The following is a 23128-nucleotide window of genomic DNA, read 5'->3' as shown; positions in this document are numbered from 1 at the left end:
TTAAGGCCACCTTTTACCACACTCGCTAAAGTGGTCAGAACTCCCGTGATCCAGGCAGGTGACTCTGAAACCTCCGAAAGGAGAGGCTCCATTTGACAAAATAGATCCAGACCACGGTGGGAATAAATATGGTTCCAAGTGACGGGGCTGTCCAAAGTTTTAGACCCAAAAATTTGGGGCACGGGTAGCCGCCTTCCTTTCTCTTCCCCTCTGGGTTATAAAGGGCCTTTAATTAGCTCACATCCCTTTTTCTAAAGGAAGCTTCCTAATGCAATCAGACAAGGCCGGTTGGCTGGGTAGCCTGTAGTGCACCCTGATGTGTTGTCTGTATGTATGCCTGATTAGCTGGGTATCCCAGGGGATCCCCCACTGTTTTTTATCTCCACAGATGCCTGATGAGTTTGGTAGCTTCCCCCAAGGACCTCCTGGGAAGCTGCCCCAGCAGGTGCCCATTGGCAATAGTTTTGGGTTACAGGGCTGAATGAATGATCCCCGCAGGAGCTGCCGACTGTTTTCACATACACAGAAAGCAGTCAAAAGTCCACAGCATGAACTTGGAATGACCCCAATTGCAGAGTCACTGGCGGGTTCATCTGGAGGGCAGGCACGCTTTATTAAACAACTAATACTCTTAACAGATAACTTTCCGAAAAAGCAAAAGTGTTAACTCTTTCAAATCTTCTCTTCCCAGCCCAGCTGGCCCTCGAGGAGCATGCCAAAACATTTCAATCCAAGCATAATTCGGTGTCAAACCCAACATATGTGATATAAAACAAAAAACGACATCCTTATGCTCCTCACCCTCACCCTCAAATGTCTTTAACGCTTTATTGCTTTTATTTGAGAAGTCAAAATTTCAGTCTTAAGCTTCCTTTTATTACAGATGAGAAAGGCCTTGATCATACTTTATAATTATTTAAGGCGCATCTGAGCAGACATGTATGGACTGAAGAGTGGGTAAAAGCAATTCACACGCCATTCAAACTTTCCTTGTTCTCCCACCTTCTCTTAAGTGCCTGCAAATAGACTTTTGGGACATTCCAGAGTCAGAATCATAGGGTGCTTACTTTCAACTTGAAGGGGAAAGAAAGAAGCTATGAATTATTCAGTTGAGAAGCTGGCATTCTGTCTATCTTTATACACACTTGCTTGGAAAATACTTCATTCAGAGCTGCCAAAGTCACGTCAGTTCATTTCTGAATATATTTAAAAGGAGCACAGAGTTCAGATCAAAATGTTCTGGCAACTGAGCACAAAACCATCAATTTGAATTGGACTTGCTTAACGAAGAAGGCAAAAACAAGAAGCCGAAGGCCACGAGGAGGGATTTGCGTATATCCCTGCCCCCAAATTAGGACTCAGTTGAGGATTTTAAAAAGTCAAAGGGAACTTTAATGAAGCAGTAACTAACTTGGTCACAAAAAAGATCAAGGAGCAGATAATGATATGTGCACCTTTGATTTGGTGATTTTTACAATATTTTAACTGGCAAATTTCTATTCATCTGGGAGAGAAAATTTTAAGGGGGAAGACAAAGAAGGCATCTCAAACCACCATTTAACTGCCTGAGATCCACTAATGATAAATTCCTATCATTTATTATTATTATTATTTCTGGATGGGGCATTTCATGGTTTTGCGTGTTACTCTCAACTCTTTTGAAGAACACACCAATGAGTGATTTGAGACGCTTCCAAAAGGCTTCAGGATTCCTCCACAAATGTTCTTAAAGACCATGTCTTGGACCCAGGGTTACCTAGACAATCAATAGCATGATCTTCTCAGCTCTCTGCTGAGATTAACTTTTGCTTAATAATGATAATGATGGCATTTGTTAAGCGCTTACTATGTGCAAAGCACTGTTCTAAGCACTGGGGGGATACAAGGTGATCAGGTTGTCCCACATGGGGCGCACAGTCTTAATACCCATTTTCCAGATGAGGTAACTGAGGCTCAGAGAAGTTAAGTGACTTGCCTAAGGTCACACAGCAGACATGTGGCGGAGCCAGGATTAGAACCCATGACATCTGACTCTCAAGCCTGTGCTCTTTCCACTGTGCCACACTGCTTTCTACTTAGAAAAAGTGTTGTTTTTTTTTCCTTCCCAGTTCTCTACCTTCCCAAATTCAGGCCTAATTTGTGTAAAAAGAAAAGGGGGAGGATGAGTATCTCTGTCATGGTCATGTTCAATTTAAGTTGATAACTAAACATCCACTTTGAGCTATGCTTTCAGGAAAAAGCACATCATAGGCTTGAATGGAAAGGGAAAAGTTGGAAATGATAAATTGAGCTATTTATACTGACTAGATTGGATAGCATTTTCTCATATATACATAGTATTTCTTAAAAGAGAAATATTTCCAATTACCTGGATCATTTTTTTAAAATCCCCTCAAGGTACTGCATGTGGCCATTTCTTTCCCCTTTCCACTTTCATCCAAACTCAAATGGACCCATAACAGGTGAATGTTAAGTAGAAAAATCACACATTTGTCCTTTTATCATGTGTTGCAGCTTCCCCACACACCATAAACACAGTGGCTCCGTGGAGGGACCTTGCAATGGGCAACACCAACATTCAAAGGAAATCTGCACATAAAAGGGAAAAGTGCCTGCGCTTTTGAAGGCAGCAATCCACTGGACAGGAATGCAGTTGTAAGAAGTCAAAGTTTCACCTCTAAATGACATTAGGATGAACTGGACAGATCTCCTATCTCAACAGTGCCTACCTCATTAAGTTATCTAGTGAAAGACCACTAAGCCTGGGGAGATGGAGATATGGGTCCCTAATTCCAATTCAGCCACAAAGCATGCAATTTAGAATAAGGCCCTTCACTTGTCTTTATCTCTGTTTCCCACCCCTAAAATGGAGATAAAACATGCCCCTGTCTAATTAGTAGAGGCATAAGGATGATACAGCAGAAAGGCCTTTGAGCTTTTGGAAGATATGTGAAACATAAATACATTCTTATTCTCTTTCTCCTTCACATTCCTTTTTTTCCTTTCCTTTTTATTGCCTCATTTCCAAATTTCAAAAGCTTAAAAAAACCCACAAAACCCATCTGGCCAGGGTGTCCTATTTTAAATGGCACAAAAATAGAGTTGGCACTATGGAACTGTTTCAGAACAAAGTTTTGTTTAATCTTCATTTTATTTTCTTCAAAGAAAACATTGAAAGTTACTGCATCACCAGCAACTCTTTATTGTATAAATTCAGCAGCTTGCAGGAAATGTTTACTTTAAACATTTTCCTCTCTTATAGGAAACAGATATTTCCTAAAAATAATGTTTTAACTGATCTAGTTAAGAAAAGACAAGCAAATATTGGTGAGGAGGCAGGACCCAGAGGTGGAGAAGATAACACAGGAAAAAAAAGCTTCTTCTCTAGCACTTTACTGAGCTTTCCTGACACCTTCATTGGGCAGAGGCCCCTTCTTGGAAGATCCATGGTTCAGGTTTTTAAAATCCTCCCTTGCTGTCCTCACTGTTCAACCCAAATCTTACTTAATAAATCTGGCATGCCAATCACTTTTGGCCAAGGCAATATTATCCAATTTGCAAGGGAATCTTTGCCCATCCAGGAGGACAATGGGGCCAGCAGAAGGACTTTGAAAGCTCCATGAAACAGTAAGCAAGAGGCAGGTCTACTACAATTAAGATGAACTCTCCAATCACTGTACGAAGTGCTTGTGGGAGCACAATACAAGAGAAGGAAGACAAGATCCCTGTCCACAAGGAGCTTACAAGGAACCTGCTACCATGTTTCAGAGTCTTGTAAATGGATGCAAGCAGACAGATGATCTAGGCTAGGGGTGGAACAGCTCATGGGTGCACCTCTAAACTGCAAATTCATTGCATTGCACTCTCCCAAGTGCTTAGTACAGTGCTCTGCACACAGTAAGCACTCAATAAATACTATCAACCGACTGACTGAACTCGCCTGAGGCTGTGACTCTTTTGATCTGGGAAGCAGCCCATGTACATAAACCATACATGGGCCTGGGAGTCAGAGGACCTGGGTTCTAATCTGCGATCTGCCAACTGTTTGCTGTGTGACCCTGGGCGAATCACTTAACTGCTCTGTGCCTCAGTTACCTCATCTGTAAAATGGGGATTATCTTGTATTCATCCCAGCGCTTAGCAGAATGCCTGGCACATAGTAAGCGCTTAACAAATGCCACCATTATTACATGTAGATTACAGTTCATTCCTTTATTCAGTAAATCATATTTATTGAGTGCTTACTATGTGCAAACCACTAGAACTAAGTGCTTGGGAGAGTACAATACAACAATAAACAGATACATTTCCTGACTGCAAGGAGCTTACAATCTAGATGGGGAGAGACAGATATTAATATAAATAAATAAATTACATTTACGTAAGTAAGTGCTACGGGACTGGGAGGGGGGAAGAACAGAGGTAGCAAATCAGGGAGACACAGAAGGGAGGGGGAGAAGGGAGATGGGGCGCTTAGTCAGGGAAGGTCTCCTGGAAGAGATGTGCCTTCAATAAGGCTTTGGGGCAGAAGGGGTAGTAACTATCTGTCGGATTTGAAGGAGGGAGGGTGTTCCAAGCCAGAGGCAGGACGTGGGCAAGGGGTTGGTGGCCAGATGCGCAATGGTGGCACAGGCCTTGCCAGTTCTGACCCAAAGGAAAATGAGGGTCAGGCCAGCTTAGGCCTTCTGTTCCATGAATGGGCTCAGGCCATGCAGGGCCCCTAAATTTTGCTGGCCATCATGTTGCTGATAAATATCTATTAATTGTCAAAAATTGTCAATGAAAACCCCCCTAGAAAATACAAGAGAAAAGAATTCTCCTTCTTTAAAAAGTGAGCTTCTTGCTTCTGAGATCCCTTTAGACTATAAACTCACTGGGGCAGGGAGGGAACATGTCTACCAATGCTGTTAGGGAAGCAGCATAGTGCAGTGGAGCAGAGCACAGACCTGGGAATCAGAAGGTCATGGGTTCTAATCCCAGCTCTGCCACTTGCCTGCTATGTGACCTTGGGTAAGTCACTTCACTTCTCTGTGCCTCAGTTACCTCATCTGAAAAATGGGGATTGAGACTGTGAGCCCCACGAGCAACAGGGACTGTGTCCAACCTGATTTGCTTGTATCCACCCCAGTGCTAAGTACAATGCTTGGCATATAGTAAGCGCTTAACAGATACCACAATTATTATTATATTGTGCTCTCCCAAGCACTTAGAAAAGTGCCCGGCACACAGTAAGTGCTTAATAAATACCACTGATTAATATGTGTGCACCTAGTATTCTGTAGGAGCTTACTACTCCTTAATTATTCAGATGATGAATTCAATTATGCTGACGCTTCTGAAATCCATGACAAGCTCTTCTGGACCAATCATGGCTTTGTGTATATAATAATAATATAATAATAATTATGATGGCATTTATTAAGTGCTACTATGTGCAAAGCACTGTTCTAAGCACTGTGGAGGTTACAGGGTGATCAGGTTGTCCCACAGGGGGCTCACAGTCTTCATCCCCATTATACAGATGAGGTAACTGAGGCACGGAGAAGTTAAGTGACTTAACTTATCTACAGAAGTGTGTCAAACAATACCCCGGAAGGGAAGGGAGTGGCCAGATTGAAAGGTAAGTACAACTCCGAGAGTTAGCTGAGCCACAACTTGAGTTCAGATTCTGATAGCTCATTCCCTGTATGTACCTCCAGGAAAACCACTAAACCTCTCCCAGCTGATTTCTACACCAGCTCTTCAACATCAGTTCAGTAAGGAAATGTTTTATGTCATAAGGAAAAGTCCTGTGCATTCAAAAAATGTGGTAAACAAGTTTTTTTTTTTTTAAAGGTACAGATTGGGAGGTGTAGATCAAAATTTCAAAAGACACAAACCCAAAGACCAAAGCTTATTTAATCTTTGGGAAGATTGAGGAAACTTGCCATTTAAGTTCCCTCCCTTGGGCATTATCATTTCAAATCCCAATACCTTTGAAGGTCATGGGGGAGAAACATGAAAAAGTGGCAAGAGAAGATGCCCAGGTTGTGTGTTTCTCTGCCCATCATAAGCTGAGATTCATGCTGGAGCAAAGATCACCATTCTGGTTCTAATTAATGCCCCTGCTCAACTGCAGTAGGGTTCAGACACAGGCAGAATGAGTATGGATCAATTTATTTACCACCTGGAAGAAAACCCCAATAAGACCATAGATTTCAAAAACAAAAACCACTGGTATAAAAAGGTCTTCTCCGGGCAATTTCAACTTTTTACTAAAGTTGGTGGGGTATCACAATGAATCCTAAAGCCAATCAGGAAAAAAAAAAAGGCAGAGCACATTTTTAATGTTGGTATGTGTTTAAGCACTTACTATGTGCCAAGCACTGTTCTAAGCACTGGGATAGATATAAAGTAATCAGGTTGTCCCATGTAGGGCTCAGAATCTTCATCCCCATTTTACAGATGAGGGAACTGAGGCACAGAGAAGTTAAGTGACTTGCCTAAGGTCACACAGATGACAAGTGGTGAAGTCAGGATTAGAACCCATGACCTCTGACTCCCAAGCCCATGCTCTTTCCAGTAAACCACGCTGCTTCCTATGACCTCTTTAAAGACCTCTTTTAAAGAGGTCTAAGACCTCTTAACCAGCTCACTGGAACTTTATGAGACTTTGCTGGACAAACTCTACTGAAGAGGAACAGTCAAATTTAGCAAAGCTCAGCACTCTGAGCCTTAGAGTATAAAGAATTTTCCCATCTGCTGAAAAAAAAGAAGGGATGTGTTACATGACAAATAAGTCAGGGTGGAACATTTCACCTTAATTTTATGTTAATATACTCAAAAAAATATATCTCCCAGCTGCGCTCTGTGCTGAAAACCAAATATTATTTTTTTAAAATGACATCTTGATTGCTTAGAGATGCTTAAAGTAGCAAAGTTCAGGAAATAGCTTAAAGAAATTGCGATTTAATATATACATTTAGAGGAAGATGGCTATTAGGAAAGCGTTCTTAGCAATCACTGTCAACTGAACACACATTGAAATGTTCTACAGATGCTTTAATCTCCTTTATAGGCGGGGCAGAAATGATGATTTAGATGCCATGAGTCTAATCTCATTTGTATTTTAAAAGATTGAGGTCTGTGGGTGAAATATCTGAAAAGTCTTGTCAGTTTGTAATCTGTTTAGTCACACCTCTTAAATTTCTCTAATTTAAGTATTTGGAAAAATAAAGTCTCCTGGCCTCAAAATCTTTTTTCCCCACCTTAACCCCTTCACAGCACTTTTCTGGATTTACAGATGATTCAAGTTAATGTCACCAGCATTAGAAATTACAGCTGGAAAATTTCAAAGGCCAGTACAGGAGGGGTTAGGTAGACTGAATGGAAGACCACTTCAGACTTAGTGTTATGAATTACTTAAATTGGAGATTTTAGGGTATTCTATGGTTATTCACTGTGGGAATCATAATTAATCTACACCTTCAGTTTCTGATTTTAAGTGTAATACTACAGACAACCAAAAAATGATCCTTCTCACTCATAATGAAACATTTTGTTTGGGCTGAATTTCCTGGGGCTGGGGCATAAAGGAAAGAAGAGGACTTGTCAATAGGTCCAATGCACTGGCCTTTTACCTCAAAGAATTAGGAATTCAATTCTGACCTAGAAAAAAAATATGTTAATGGTTGGGAGATCTGTAGCACTAAGTCACATCCCTCCTTCTCTTCAAGGTCCTTCTAAAAGGGAACCTTTTCCAGGAGGTTTTCCCTAATTAACCCATTAGGAAAATGTAATGTCTTGCTTTTCCTTTGATCCTTCCTGTGGTTTTAGACTTCAGCCATTTTACTGCTAGTTAGAACTTATACTGGCTGCTGGATCGGAGTAGGGCGAGCTTGTCTTGTCTTATGCTGTTGAGTCATTTCCGACCCACAGGGACACCACTGACACATCTCTCCCGGAATGCCCGGCTCTCCAACTGCAATCGTTCTGGTAGTGTATCCATAAAGTTTTGGTAAAAATAGGGCAGCAGTTTACCATTGCCTCCTTCCGTGCAGTAAACTTGAGTCTCCACCCTCTACTCTCTCCCATGCTGCTACTGCCCAGCACAGGTGAGTTTTGACTTGTAGCAGATTGCCTTCCACTTGCTAGCCACTGCCCAAGCTAGGAATGGAATGGGTAGACATCTGCTTAACTCTCCCTTCCGTAGCTGAAACTGGTAGAGTACTGGAAACTTTCCAGGTGCGACCCTGAGAGGGGGGTAAGGTGAGCAGACCTCTAAGTCTTCAGCTTCTCTTTCCTTCAGTCTACTCTCTGTGTTAGACTTTAAGTGCCCCCTCTAGATTGTAAACTCCCCATGGGCAGGGAACAGGGAGAGTTCACCATAACACAGTTGGTAGACACAGTGCTTAGTACAGTACTCTGCACACAGCAACCGTTCATTAATTTCCACTGATTGATGTTGCTGCTCCGTTTATCCTCCTGTAGAGTCTTTTGGCATATGTCAATACCTCCACATCTAACAAGTAATTTCTCCCCTTGGTTTAAAGGCTCTCCAACAGCTTTCCCAGTCATACTTATTGACTGTCTTGCTCTATTACGCCCCCGCTCGCACTTGCTGTTCCTTCCAAATTCACTTTCTAACACTACTAGCCTGACTCTCCCACCGGTCTTTTCCCAGGAGGTTCCCACAGTCTGATACTCCCCAACACAAATCCAAAAGATAGAATCTCTCCCCATTTTCATAGTCAATCAATCCATATATGATATTTATTGAGTGCTTACCATGTGCAGAGCACTGTACTAAACACTTAGGAGAGTACACTACAAAAAAAATTTGCTGGCAGAGTCCCTGCCTACAATAAGCTTACAGTCTAGAGGGAAATCCAGCCTTTTGCAACAAGTCTTCCCTGATTAATCCCCCAAACCATATATCTCATCAGCCATCCGTAGGACTTCTGTATTTATTTATTCTCATCTGAAGCACTTGTGTATGTGTTTATTCAAATGCACTTTCAATTACTTATCTGATTACTCTATTTGTAAATTGTTTCATGTCTGTTTCCCCTGACAGACCATAAGCTCCCTATGGACAGGGAACATAGCTCTTCATTCTGTTCTATCTTCCCAAGCACCTAGTATAGTATACTGAACTCAGTGTGCTCAACAAATATCATTACTACTACTATTTATAATTAACTCTGATTAAAGGCTTGCTGAGGAGGTTGAAATTAAAGGCTAAAATGTGGTATCTGGATTATTTGGGCATTTCATAATCTCCACCAGTGTTTTCCAAATATTATTAGGCCTACCTAGAGAAATAATCTATAGGTAATAATTATAATAATTGTCATTATAGTATTTGTTCGGAGCTTAGTATGTGTCAGGCACTATATTAAGCGCTGGGGTGGATACAAGATAATTGGGTCAGACACAGTCCCTGAACCACATAGGGCTCACAGTCTTCATCCCCATTTGTACAGATGAGGTAACTGAGACACAGAGAAGTGAAGTGACTTGCCCAAGGTCACACAGCAGACAAGTGGTGGAGTTGGGATTAGAACTCAGGTCCTCTCTTTCCACTAGGCCATGCTGCTTTTCACGGGGTTCACTCCTTTCCTGAAAGGCATACATCATAAGTTCCTCTTCAAGTATACCGGTATCCCCATTTCAGTGTGTCCGTGTTTTTAATTAGATTGAGTACACTCAGATGTACACTGAAATGAAAGATGATGGAGACTGGACATGTTCAAGGATCGCTGGGGATGGTCCCCCACCAAGATCCCCAAAACGGTACTGGCTGCAGTCTAACCCAGAGAAGCAGAATGGCATAATGGATAGAACATGGGCCTGGAGTCAGAAGGTCGTGAGTTCTAATCCCAGCTCTGCGACTTATAATAATAATAATAATAATAACAACAACAACAATAATAACAATTTTGGTATTTATTAAGTGCTTACTATGTGCAAAGCACTGTTCTAAGCACTGATCTGCTGTGTGATCTTGGGCAAGTCACTTCACTTCTGTGTGCCTCAGTTCCCTCATCTGTAAAATGGGGATTGAGGATGGGCACCCCACATGGGACAGGGACTGTGTCCAATCTGATTTGCATGTATTCACCCCAGTGCTTAGTACAGTGCCTGATATACAGGAAACACTTGGCAAATACAACAATTATTATTATTATAAGTACCACATCAGCATTTATGTGGTGGTCACTTTAGCCATAAGTGGCTATTGTACATCAAATTCTTATGAGCACTTTCCCTGTGTTGAATGCCTAGTTGCTTTTGTGTATTTTTGTGTTTTTTTCATGGTATGTGTTAATTGCTATGTGTCAAACACTGTTCTAAACGCTGGGGAAGGTACGCGTTAATCAGGCCAGACACAGTCCTTGTCCCATATTGGGCTCACAGTCTAAACACAAGGATCTCCATTTTACAATTGAAGAAACTGAGACACAGGGCAGTTAAGTGACTCGCCCAGGGTCACATAGCAAGCAACTGGAAGAGCCAGGATTAGAACCCAGGTTCTTCTGACTCCTTCGAATGGTGAAGTGGATACAGCACAAGCCTGGGACTCAGAAGGTCTTGGGTTCTAATTCTGACTCCGCCACTCATTTGCTATGTGACCTTGGGCAAGTCACTTCACTTCTCTGTGCCTCAGTTACCTCATGTGTAAAATGAGGATTGAGACCGTGAGTCCCACATGGGACAAGGGACTGAGTCCAACCCAATTTGCTTGTGTCCACCCCAGCGCTTAGTATAGCACCTGGCACATAGTAAGTGCTTACTAAATACCATTATTATCATTATTATTATTATTAGGCCATGATTCTTCTCACACTGCCTCAGTTGGAACACCGCTGGCTGGGACAAGAGAGTGTAAATAGCACCAAGCCCAAACCACTAGCCCTATCATCAATTCCTTTGCACAGGGTAAGGTTTCCAAAGTCTTCCTGGCTGGCTGAGGCTCATCCATCATCTACAATGGCAGATTCCATCATTATCTATTACTAGCCAACTGACAGTTGCCTATGCTGTGATGGGGTCCTAGGTGTCCAACATTTGTTTCTCACTCGTGAGTCTCAGAAAATGAGAATTGCTTCAGCATTTAGGGTCAGAAGGCCTGAAAGGGTGGGGAGGGCAGAGGAAAGGGAAACATGAGAGGTTCTGACGCCAAGAATATGAATAATTTCTCTGCATATAGCAACTGAAGGCACCTTCATACAGCTGGAATGAAATCCCTCAGGTGCCTTTATAAAGATCAAAGCACTTTTCAAAATACAACCTACGGTCTCCAAGGGATAGGAACTACCCCACTGTCTGAGGTGAACTTTATTTAACCTAAAGTCTCGTGCCAACTTAAATATGCTAAACCTTTATACTTGAAAGAAGGCATTTACCTACTGCTTGCTCTAAGATACATGGAAAAGCCATTACAGGGATAATCAACCAAACTATAAAATAGAGTAGTAATAAAATGACAAAAACAGATACAACTCATAAATTGCTCCCCCCCACCCCCACATCTAGAATTTTTGCAGGCGCTTTGTGTGTCCTTTAGAGCGAAGATAAAACTTTCCCTTCGAACAATAGAGAGCACGTTGTCCTACTTAAACCCTGTATATAAAATGTTATTTGGGAAAAGAAAAACAATAAATCCCTGTCTTTTCTAAAGGAAGGGGAGTTGAGGCAAGAAAATAAGGTAACCATGTATGAAAGAGAAAGTTGGCCAGGTTCATGGCTTCTGATCACTAAGGAGAGGAGTTCAGCCAGTTTTGACTGGATTCATCATCAGTGCCCCAGATTTAATTTCATGGGTGCAGAGGAGTAAACGATGGTTGGTAAAAAAGTTCTGCAAGGACCAGAGTAACAAATCAGCATTCTGCCTTTAAACACAGCAGTCAGTGGAACGTAGTAGAAAACAGTATAATTACCTGGCCAGGTTTTCTGGGAAATTGTCTGGCCAATCCAAATTCCACACTCTGTAGACTAACAAACTTGAATATGGTTCTTATTGCATGTGGGGCTCATTTTTGAAAGATCTGAAATACATTTGGAAGCCATGTGGGGTTTCTCTAAACACATGGGAGTGATACTCTGAAATGGGGAAAAGGGAAAAAGACAGTAACTGGTTGTATTTTTCCCCCTTCCTAGGTAAGAGGCAGGTGGTGAGGTCTTGGGGAAGAGTAAGATGAGAGAGGAGAGATTTTTGTAGATGAATATGTAAGAGTAAAGCCCTACTGAAGGTGCATTTCCTCCAAGAGGCCTTCCCTGACTAAGCCTCACTTTTCCTCAGCTCCCCCACCCTTCCGCGTCACTCTGACTCAATTTCTTTGCTTTTCCCCCCCTCCCTGCACCACAGCAGTTGTGTATATGCATATATCTATTATTCTCTTTATTTATATTGATGCATGTTTACTTGCATTGATGTCTGTCGCCTTTCCCCCTACCCCCCGACTGTGAGCCTGTTGTGGGCAGGGATTGTCTCTTTTTTTTGTTGTATTGTACTTTCCGAGAGCTTAATACAGTGCTCTGCACACAGTAAGCGCTCAGTAAATATGAATGAATGAATAAATGAAAAGAGCATTGTCTGTTAGTGAATCAAGATCATCTGAATATATTAAAAACCTATTGAAAGACCATTAGAAAAAGTGCTTGGGAAAATATGAATCAATGTAGTTGTTAGCCATGATTTCTCGCTCCCTGCCCACAAGGGGCTTTCAGTCTACAAGGGAAGACAGACATCAATACTAATTAATAATAATAATGTTGGTATTTGTTAAGCCCTTACTATGTGTCAAGCGCTGTTCTAAGCGCTGGGGTAGATACAAGGTAATCAGGTTGTCCCACATGGGGCTCACAGTCTTCATCCCGATTTGACAGATGAGGTCACTGAGGCACAGAGAAATTAAGTGACTTGCCCAAGGCCACATGGCTAACAAGTGGTGGAGCCAGGATTAGAACCCATGATCTCTGACTCCCAAGCCCATGCTCTCTCAACTAAGCCACGCTGCTTCTCACTAAACCACGCTGGGAAAATAGAGTATAAGGATGCATACAAAAGTGCAGAGGGACCAGAGTAGGTCCCGAGGTTCATGGGGTATATGGTCAAGTGCACAGGCAACACGTTGAGGGGAAGGTGGATAGGAGAAATAGGACTTAGTGTACTAATGTACCAGAAACTTGGGAAAGATTCAAAAGAAATGCTTTTGAAGATCTTGCGGAAGGTGCGAATATGAACTGAAATAGGGACCTCTATTAAGATGAGAAAATCTTATTTTCTTAGCTAAGGGAAAGGAACTCAAAAGCATTCAGCTACCAAGGGTCATTTCCTGATGAAAAATGGATGATCCTCACACACCAAATTTCGATCAAAGCTCTAGGAAACTGAATCTCCAAAGACCTGCACATTTCCTCCAAGAGCCGTACTCCGGCTCGACCCTTGTTTCCCCTACTCTCTCCCTTCTGCGTCGCCCTTGCACTTGGATCTGTACCCACTGTTTGTACCCTGATTGATGCTGAGGTGGATGGGCAATCACTGGAGGTTCTTCAGGAGGGGGGAGATGTGGACCGAATGTTTTTTTTTAGAAAAATAATCCAAGAGGCAGAGTGAAGTAAGGACTGGAGTGTGGAGAGACAAGAGGCAGGGCAGTTAGCGAGGAGGCTGATGCAGTTGTCAAGTCCAAGTTTCCTTCCAGGGTCCAGTCAGTTTTGCAGACTACAAATGACCTTAATAACATGGAGCCCAGTTCCACCGCATTCTGATGGATGTGAAAATTCAGTTTCTTAGGACAATGGTGTCAGAAATTAGAATGGAGGCGATTTGTTGGTGATTACACCTCTTTAGTCCCAATCTTTCCCAGGTGTACAAAAACATTCATTCCAATAACTGTTCCTTTACCAGTGGTTACTAAGTCCCTATTGAAACCATGCTATGGAAGATATAACCCATTTTCCAGGCAACAGTTCCAAAATAAATTAACCCAAAAAGAATATTAGAGAAGCAGAGTGGCCTATGAGATAGAGCATGGGCCTGGGAGTCAGAAAGATCTGGGTTTTAATCCTGGCTCCACCACGTATCTGCTGTGTGACCTTGGGCAGTCACTTAAGTTCTCTGTGCCTCAGTTACCTCATCTGTAAAATGGAGATTAAGACTGTGAGCCCCATATGGCACAAGGGCTGTGTCCAACCTGATTTGCTTACATCCACCCCAGCTCCTAGGAGAGTGCCTGGCACGTAAGTGCTTAACAAATACCACATTATTAAATACCACAAAAGATGTTGTTGAATTGGGGCAAACTCATGTGTGAAGTTACCTGAAGAGATATCACTCTTCTTTCCTGACCCTCTAGCTGCAGGTCAATCATTCATTCATTCAATCAATTGTATTTATTGAGCGCTTACTGTGTGCAGAGCACTGTACTAAGTGCTTGGGAAGTACAAGTTGGCAACATATAGAGACAGTCCCTACCCAACAACAGGCTCACAATCAATCGATCAAATTTACCGTGCACTTACTGTTTGCAGAGAACAATATAACAGAGTTGGCAGATGTGTTCCCTGTCCACCAACTCTGTTATATTGTACCTTCCAGGGTTCTGCACACAGTAAGTACTCAATAAATATGTACATAAGTGCTCGGGGCTGAGGGTGGGATGGAAAGGAAGTAGCGTGGCCTAGTGGATGGAGCACGGACCTCGGTAACAGAGGATCTGGGTTCTAATCCTAACTCAGTCACTTGTCTGCTACGTGACCTTGGGCAAACCACTTAACTTCTCTGTGCCTCAGTAACCTCAACTGTAAAATGGGGATTAAGACCGTGAGCCCCATGCAGGACAGGGATAGGGGCTGTGTCCAACTTGACAATCTTTTATCTACCCCAGCACTTAGTAAAGTGCCTGGCACATAGTAAGCACTTAACAAATACCATTAAAAAAAAACAGTGGAAGGGTGATATAGAAGGGAGAGGGAGTAGGGGAAATAAAGGGCTTAGTGAGGGAAGGCCTCTTGGAGCAGATGCACCAAACAGAAACTCTTTACTTAGAGAAGCAGCGTGGCTTAATGGAAAGAGCATGGGTTTGGGAGTCAGAGGTGGTGGGTTCTAATCCCAGCTCCGCCACTTGCCTGCTGTGTGACTTAGGGCAAGTCACTTAACTTCTCTGTGCCTCAGTTACCTCATCTGTAAAATGGGGATTAAGACTGTGAGCCCCATGTGGGACAACCTGATTACCTTGTATCTACCCCAGCGCTTAGAGCAGTGCTTGGCACATAGTAAGCGCTTAACCAATACCATCATTATTATTATTATTATTGTGTACATATCCGCTTGGCACATAGTAAGTGCTTAACAAATACCATTATTATTATTATTAACTTTTAGGCTTCCAATCAGCTCACCCTCTCCTAATTTACCTTGCTGTTTTCCTACTACGATCCAGCCCACATCCTTCCCTGCCCTACCGTCAACTTACTCAATGTACCACAATCTTGTCTATCTCACTACTAACCCATTATCTGTGTCCTTCCCCTAGTCTGGACCTCCTTCCTTCTTCATATATGATGGGCCACCTTTAAAGCCCTATCAAAATCACAACTCCTCCAAGAGGCCTACCCCAGTTAAACGTTAAATTCTCCAACTCCCTTTCTCTTCTGTGTCGCTTATGCACTTGGATCTTAAGCCCTCGATATTCACCCTACCCTCAGCCCTACGAACATATGTTCGTATTCATAATTTATCTTAATGTCTGTTCCCCCACTAGACTATAAGCTTATTGAAAGCAGGGAACATGTCTGTGAACTCTGTTTTATTGTACTGTCACAAGGGCTCAGCACACTACTCTGCACATGGTAAACACTCAATAAATACCATTGTTTGATGGACTGACTCTTTAGAGAGTGAAAGGAGATTGAATATAGCCCTTCCAATCAACCTTCAAAGCACCTGAAAGACAATGAGGAAGTTTATCAGTTCTATAGAGGCCAGGCGGCTTAATGTGCATAGCTAAAAAGCTTACAAGTTCCATCAAATCAAACTAGACTGATGCCATATGAGCTCCTTCTAGACTGTGAGCTCTGTGTGGGCAGGGAATGTGTCTGCTAATTCTGTTGCATTGAACTCTCCCCAGTGTTTAGCACAGTATGCTGCATATCGTAAGCACTCAATATACACCACTGATTATATGTTTTATAAATATTCACTGTGAATAGACCTACTAACATCAAATGTAAGAGGATCGGAGTAGGGTAGTGTTGATTTGCAATTCAGGAGGCCATAATGGGAAACAAAGCCTGTAGAAAAGTACATATGGTTCCAGACTATGGTCAAGACACAAGTACACTTAGTGCATATGAGCTGTGGACATTTACACCCTATAATAAACGTTTGGCTGTTTATTTGTCACCTTCCTCTTCACAGTGCCGGAGGAGGTATAAATGAGACATATTCTGCATGGCTCTGGAATCTTGGGCTCCATTTCCAGTAACTCTCAATTCACAGTTGATCAATCAATCAATCAATCAATGGTATTTACTGAACGTTTTTCACTGTACTAAGCACTTGGCATAGTACGATACAGTAGAGTTAGTGGATATGTTCCCTGCCTCCAAGAAGCATACACTCTAGAGAAATGTATTTTTAGATAGTAGAGATGCTAGAGGCATGGGTCCTGTCATGGAGGTGCAAATGATCATATATATAAACTTGCCCTTGATACTTGGGGAAGACTGATAATGAAGTTCACCTAGAAGCATTTGTATGAGTGGAAAAGTTAATGCAGAACGCAAAGCCCCAGCCGCACTGTGTGCACAAAAACACTGCCTGTGGTCTAGTGCTTACTATAGTGCCTGGCACATAATAAGCGCTTAACGAATATCATAATTATTATTGTGCTGTCTGATAAGTTCAGGGCCTGCTGCTGTTTTCGCTCTTGCCTCCGATCAAATAAGGGTGTCAAGACAAACAAACATGCAACTTAAGCATTTATATACTTCTGACAATCAATCAATCAATCAATCAATCGTATTTATTGAGCGCTTACTATGTGCAGAGCACTGTACTAAGCGCTTGGGAAGTACAAATTGGCATCACATAGAGACAGTCCCTACCCAACAGTGGGCTCACAGTCTAAAAGGGGGAGACAGAGAACAGAACCAAACATACCAACAAAATAAAATAAGTAGGATAGAAATGTACAAGTAAAATAAATAAATAAATAGATAAATAGAGTAATAAATATGTACAACCATATATACATATATACAGGTGCTGTGGGGAAGGGAAGGAGGTAAGACGGGGGGATGGAGAGGGGGACGAGGGGGAGAGGAAAGAAGGGGCTCAGTCTGGGAAGGCCTCCTGGAGGAGGTGAGCTCTCAGCAGGGCCTTGAAGGGAGGAAGAGAGCTAGCTTGGCGGATTGGAAGAGGGAGGGCATTCCAGGCCCGGGGGATGACGTGGGCCGGGGGTCGATGGCGGGACAGGCGAGAGCGAGGTACAGTGAGGAGATTAGTGGTGGAGGAGCGGAGGGTGCGGGCTGGGCAGTAGAAGGAGAGAAGGGAGGTGAGGTAGGAGGGGGCGAGGTGATGGACAGCCTTGAAGCCCAGGGTGAGGAGTTTCTGCTTGATGCGCAGATTGATCGGTAGCCATTGGAGGTTTTTGAGGAGGGGAGTAATATGTCCAGAGCGTTTCTGGACAAAGATAGTGACAGTGCACATCGCCTCATTGGATGGGTAAACTGAGGCTGACGATTGATTGATTCCAGGATTTGGGACTCCGAGATGCCTTTCTTTAATTATGCAGCACCACCCTTCCTTCAAGAGACAATGCCTAAGGCTACCCTTTGATTGGTGTGGTTGCTTGCCTTCCTAAAATCTCCCTCCCTTCCACCCCCGAGGGAACCTATAAAAGCAAACCAAAGAACGACTTTAGTAAATGTCTGTCTCCAATACCAAAAGCAACAAAGAAATTCAGTCTACTTGGGGCAGCATGTGCTTGCATGATTGTAGACTATAACAATTACGCATTTAGTCAACCAGTCCCATTCCTTGCGCATGTTAACTTCTGAGTGATTTTTCTAGTTTATTTTGATGATTCCCTTACTGATTTTTACAACATATTAGGGTTTTTACTTAAAAAAAATTATCCTAAGCTTCGAGCAAAACAGAATCTTGATTATCTTATCAAAGGAAAGATGATCGCATAAAATAGACTTTAACCACAAACTAAACATAGAAAACATGCTTTGTTGTGTATCTTAGAGACCACCACATTCAAACTCTGGTCAACCACATAAGGAAGCACATTCCAAGAAGACAGGACCTTCAATTCTAAAATCTTGGCCACCTTCTGGAAAGTTCAGGAGCTGAATGATATGGCACTTTGAAACTCGTAGCCACCACAGAAAAGCTAAACAACATATTTTCAATAAAATCCAATAAGGCCGCAAGTTAAATATATAATCTCAATCAGCCTGCCTTCGCAGACTTCCCTAAACTGAACCAAAGTGCTTTTCTCTGCTTGTTTTACTCCATCTCCAAAACAATGACACAAAGCTTAATCTTTAATACATTCTTAGCGCCTTGCAACATACTTCATATGAGAAGCAGGTTGGGGAGGCAGTCCTAGCAGAGACTAAGTTACTGATCAGCATTACGTCTTAATTTGCTCAGCCCAACATGTCAGTGACTCTAATCATTACAACAGGCATACTCAAGTGGAAAGAGTATGGGCCTGGGAATCAGAGGACCTGGATTCGAAATCCAGATCTGCCAACTGCCCACTGGGTGACCTTGGTTAAGTCACTTACCTTCCTTGTGCCTCATGTATAAAACGGAGATTAAGACTGTGAGCCCTATGTGGGACATGGACTATATCTACCCCAGCTCTCAGTACAGTTCTTGGCACATAATTAGTGCTCAACAAATACCATTAAAATACGATTCATTAACAAATTATATTAATTTTGTTATTATTAATAATATAACAACACATTATATAATTATCATAGTATTTATATATTATATATTAATAATATAACATTATTGTTATTATTAATAATAGCAATTCACCACTTCCAATAGATAGTGGATGATGGAGCCAAATACAACTGAATGAATTATCACATGAGTTATTTCTTCCAGCCAATTCAAAATAAGGAAAACTTATCTTGCCCAACTTTCCTGATTCAGGTGCAAGAGTTTTGAGGGGCTTTCTGTGTACTGAATGTAAACTAGCACCAATGAATTAGAAACAGGAGACTTGGGCGATAAAAGAACTGGTAACATCATGAAAACTCTTATGTTGGTTTGAACTGAAAATGCAATTTTATAAAATTGGGAAATCTGAACTCTCTGCACAAGGGAGCTGACTCTGCCAAGGTTCACCATCTGAAAGGGGAAGTCTGAAGGGTAAAGTTGAGAAATCTGCAGTCATGGGTGGTGATGCTAATCATTCTGAATACAATGCCAACATTCAAGTCTGCTTCAAGTCTAAGGGATGGTGTGAAAAGTGATTCTAGGCACAGTTTTATGCACTGATTTATATTGTTAGGCTGGATCCAATGCTCTCTAATTGATGATTCAGACAGTTCCCTGCCCTCATCTTACATTTTAGTTCCAAGGATGGAGACAGAGCTCGCTTATGAAACCCAAGATCGAAAAAACTGGACATGGCAGATGGAGCCTGGAAAATTAATAATGGCCCATAGGCCCTGGGTCTAAAATAAATTGGCTGGGCCAAAGAATAATTACCCTGAGAACAGTTAGGTAAACAGTAGGGAAGGCCTCTGGGACCTGGCTATACAGCAGCTCACTATAGACAGGGACTTGGTTAACCTGTGACTGATTTAGAAGCGAGTTTTGTGAATGGCCTAAACTCATTTTAGGTTTCGTACTTGTCCCTGTTGAGTTGGCAAGGCAGCTTTTTTAAAAGAAAGCAAGAAGGAAGAGCCTGATCATAAAATACCATGATCCATTGGGAGACCCATTTCACATGGTCTCCCCTATTCTGTAGTAGCTACGTCTTGATTACTGGCCCCCTGTTCAATGGGGAGAAGGAATATTGAAATAAAGTCACAGATTACACATATTCACGATAACTCACATCATGCGAGACACTCAGCTAAACCCTCCAAAGCATAATGGCTTACCTTTGCAGCTGAATTTGATACTCCATGTGTAACATTACGGATAAGGCCTCCAACATTTCCATATTTTATCAGTCCGGTAACACCTTCTGAAACGTCATTCAGAAGCCCCATAGGATTGCCAAGGAAATCCACTGAACCGAGGATCCTGGCCGCCTGACTCAGGAGTTCCTTTCAAATACACGGTACAGGAAATATAATCAGCAGTTGTTTAGACTCATTAAATTGAGCATTATTTCAAGTCACTAATTTAATCTCCTGCCCGGATCATTTTTCTACATAAACGTTCACTCCATGTTTTTCCATATCTCAAGAGCCTCCAGTGCTTACCCATCCACCTTTGCATTAAACGGAAAGTCCTTACCATCAGCGTTAAAGCCCTTAATCACCTTCCCTCATCCTACCTTACTTCACTGCTGTCCTCCTACAGCCCAGCCCACACACTTCATTCCTCTAACATCAACCTATTTGCTGACTTCTTGCCCATGTTCTGCCTGTGGCCTAGAATGCCCTCCCTCTTCATATCGGAGACAATTACTCTCCCTACCTTCAAAGCCTTACTGAAGGCACATCTCCTCGAAGAGGCCTTTCCTGACTAAACCCTCATTTTTTCTTCTCCCACTCCCTTCGGTGTCACCCTTGCATTTGGATTTGCTCCCTTTATTCAACCCTCCTTCAGCTCTACAGCACTTATGAATATATCCATAATTTTAGTTATAGTAACATCTGTCTCCCCCTCTAGACTGTAAGCTCATTGTGGGCAGGGAATGTGCCTACTAACTCTGTGATATTGTATTCTTCCAAGAGCTTAATATAGTGCTCTGCACACAGAAGCGCTCAATAAATACCACTGGTTGACTGATTAATAAACGCTATGCTTACACAAATGGCTACACACTGCATTGCAAAGGCTTCCATAACTCATTCATTCAATCACATTTATTGAGCACTTACAGTGTGAAGAGCACTGTACTAAGTGCTTGAAAAGTACAATTCAGCAATAAAGAGCGACAATCCCTGCCCACAATGGGCTTACAGTCTAGAGAGGGGGAGACAGACATCAAAACAATTCCATGATGCCTTTTCTTGGCTGTCTGGAATATATCCTCCTTTTTTTAAAAAAAAAATGCATTTATTAAGCGCATACTATATGCCAAGCACTGTTCTAAGCATTGGAGCAGATGCAAGGCAATCAGGTTGGACATAGTCCCTGTCCCCCCATGGGGCTCCTAGTCTTAATCCCCATTTTACAGATGAAGTAACTGAGGCACAGAAAAGTTAAGTGATTTACTTGAGGTTCACACAGCAGACAAGTGGCAGAGCCAGGTTTAGAACTCACGACCCCCCTGATTCCCAGGCCCATACTCCTTCCACCATGCCATAATGCTACTCCTGAGCAGCACTAGTGACAGTTTGGAGGGGGGTTGGTGAGAGATAAAGGTGAAAGAGTGGGTGGAAAGGAGCATGGCCTAGTGGAATGAGCATGGGCCTGAGAGTCAGGACCCAGGTTCTAATCCTGGCTCCGGGACGTGTCTGCTGTGTGACCTAGGGCAAGTCATGTACTTTCTTTCACTTTTTCTGTGCCTCAGTTACCTCATCTGTAAAAGGGGGATTAAGACTGGGAGCCCTAGCTGTGTCCTGTGTCCAACCTGATTAACTTGTATCTACCCCAATGCTTAGTACACTGCCTGGCACATACTAAGTGCTTAACAAATACCATATAAAAAAGGAGGAATGGAGCAGATGTCTTTCCACTAAATGTTAATATCTCCCTCTTTACATTGTAAGCTCCTTGTGGGCAGGAAACTTGCCTTTACATTGTACTCTCTCCAATGCTTAGCACAGCATTCTGCACACAGTAAGGACTTCAATAAATACCATTGACTGATTAGCTGCTTGATGAAACAAAGCTCCCACTCTGCATTCTTATATTTTCCCTGCCCTTCTGAAGTCCCAAATTACTGCACTACAGCTCTCATTTTCTGGCACAAACAAAGTAACTTGGGAAAAATTCCCAAAACAAAAGTGCTCCAAAAGCAGGATCAGAAGGTCTCATGGCTTTAATGATTAAGAATTCTGGTTGTTCATCTAACCACTGAAGAGGTATGATACAGTTTCCTATTTTGGTCTGGGAAAGGAAACACACTTTCCAAGGTGACATGAAATGGATGGTTTCCAACATGATCGGGTAATAGTTTATTGGAAAAGCCAGGTTTGTCAAAAAGAATCATACAGGATCTTAGATCATTGCTTTCATTTTCAGATTCAGTATCTTTCTCTGGTGGACTTCAAAGACGGGAAGAGAAATGTATCCTTAGCTATATGATGGATAAGGAGGACAGGATCTTTTGTTTCGCCTTTTAAACGGACTGGATTACCCATTAGCTAGTTCGTTTAATATTGATTTTGTGATCATAATCTCAAAATAACACAAAAATACAAGTATACATTTATGTTTTTATTGACATGATAATACTTCCCAAGCACTCACCTCTTGAAAGTGTTTGAGGATATCATTAATGATAAATTCCTTGGTTTCATAAGGGTGGACCCTGGTGAATGGGTCTAGGTTAATCACTGCATCCTCAAATCGGATCAATGGAAAACCCAGTGTGCTTTTCAGGGCCTGGGAAAGCAAACAATTGGAATGACTTATTGTACCTTTAGTAGGATTTCTAGAGTGCCTTGATTCTGCCTTTGTTGTAGACAATATTCTCCATTAATATAAAAAGAATAAATCTTCAGGTACATTTGGGATTTAGCTGTTTTGGTGTCTGGAATGGCAATGCCAGGCCAACGCTGAGACTAGGGCCCTACGTATAGATTATACCCTAGACATTCTATGAATATATGTCACTAGCATCACGGGCACTTAAGTACTCACATGCCATTTAAAGGTCTGTCCCAGAATGTAAAGGCAGAAATGAATGATTTATGAAGACAGAATCAATAGTATTTATTGAGCATTTACTACTATGTGCAGATCAGAGAAGGGAGAGAAGCT

The 23128-nt window shown here is 42.1% G+C and overlaps 1 protein-coding gene and 1 non-coding gene across 2 annotated transcripts in view; both read right to left on the bottom strand.

Moving 5' to 3' along the window:
• Positions 1-23128, bottom strand: part of VPS13D (vacuolar protein sorting 13 homolog D) — a 333705-nt gene that overhangs the window by 128382 nt on the left and 182195 nt on the right. Inside the window, exons 64-65 of the mRNA XM_038746364.1 lie at positions 22616-22750; positions 20128-20295 (exon numbers count right to left, since the gene is read on the bottom strand). Of these exons, the coding sequence (XP_038602292.1) occupies positions 20128-20295; positions 22616-22750 (303 nt within the window). The remainder of the gene's footprint in view (positions 1-20127; positions 20296-22615; positions 22751-23128) is intronic.
• LOC119929048 lies at positions 8104-8241 on the bottom strand. Its single transcript, XR_005451192.1, has one exon. It is a non-coding gene; the product is annotated as a small nucleolar RNA SNORA7 (small nucleolar RNA).

Source organism: Tachyglossus aculeatus, chromosome 5 (genome assembly GCF_015852505.1).
Source record: "Tachyglossus aculeatus isolate mTacAcu1 chromosome 5, mTacAcu1.pri, whole genome shotgun sequence".
Lineage (NCBI taxonomy): Eukaryota > Metazoa > Chordata > Mammalia > Monotremata > Tachyglossidae > Tachyglossus > Tachyglossus aculeatus.
The sequence above is the reverse complement of the archived record's forward strand: the minus strand, read 5'-3'. Positions and strand labels throughout refer to the sequence as shown.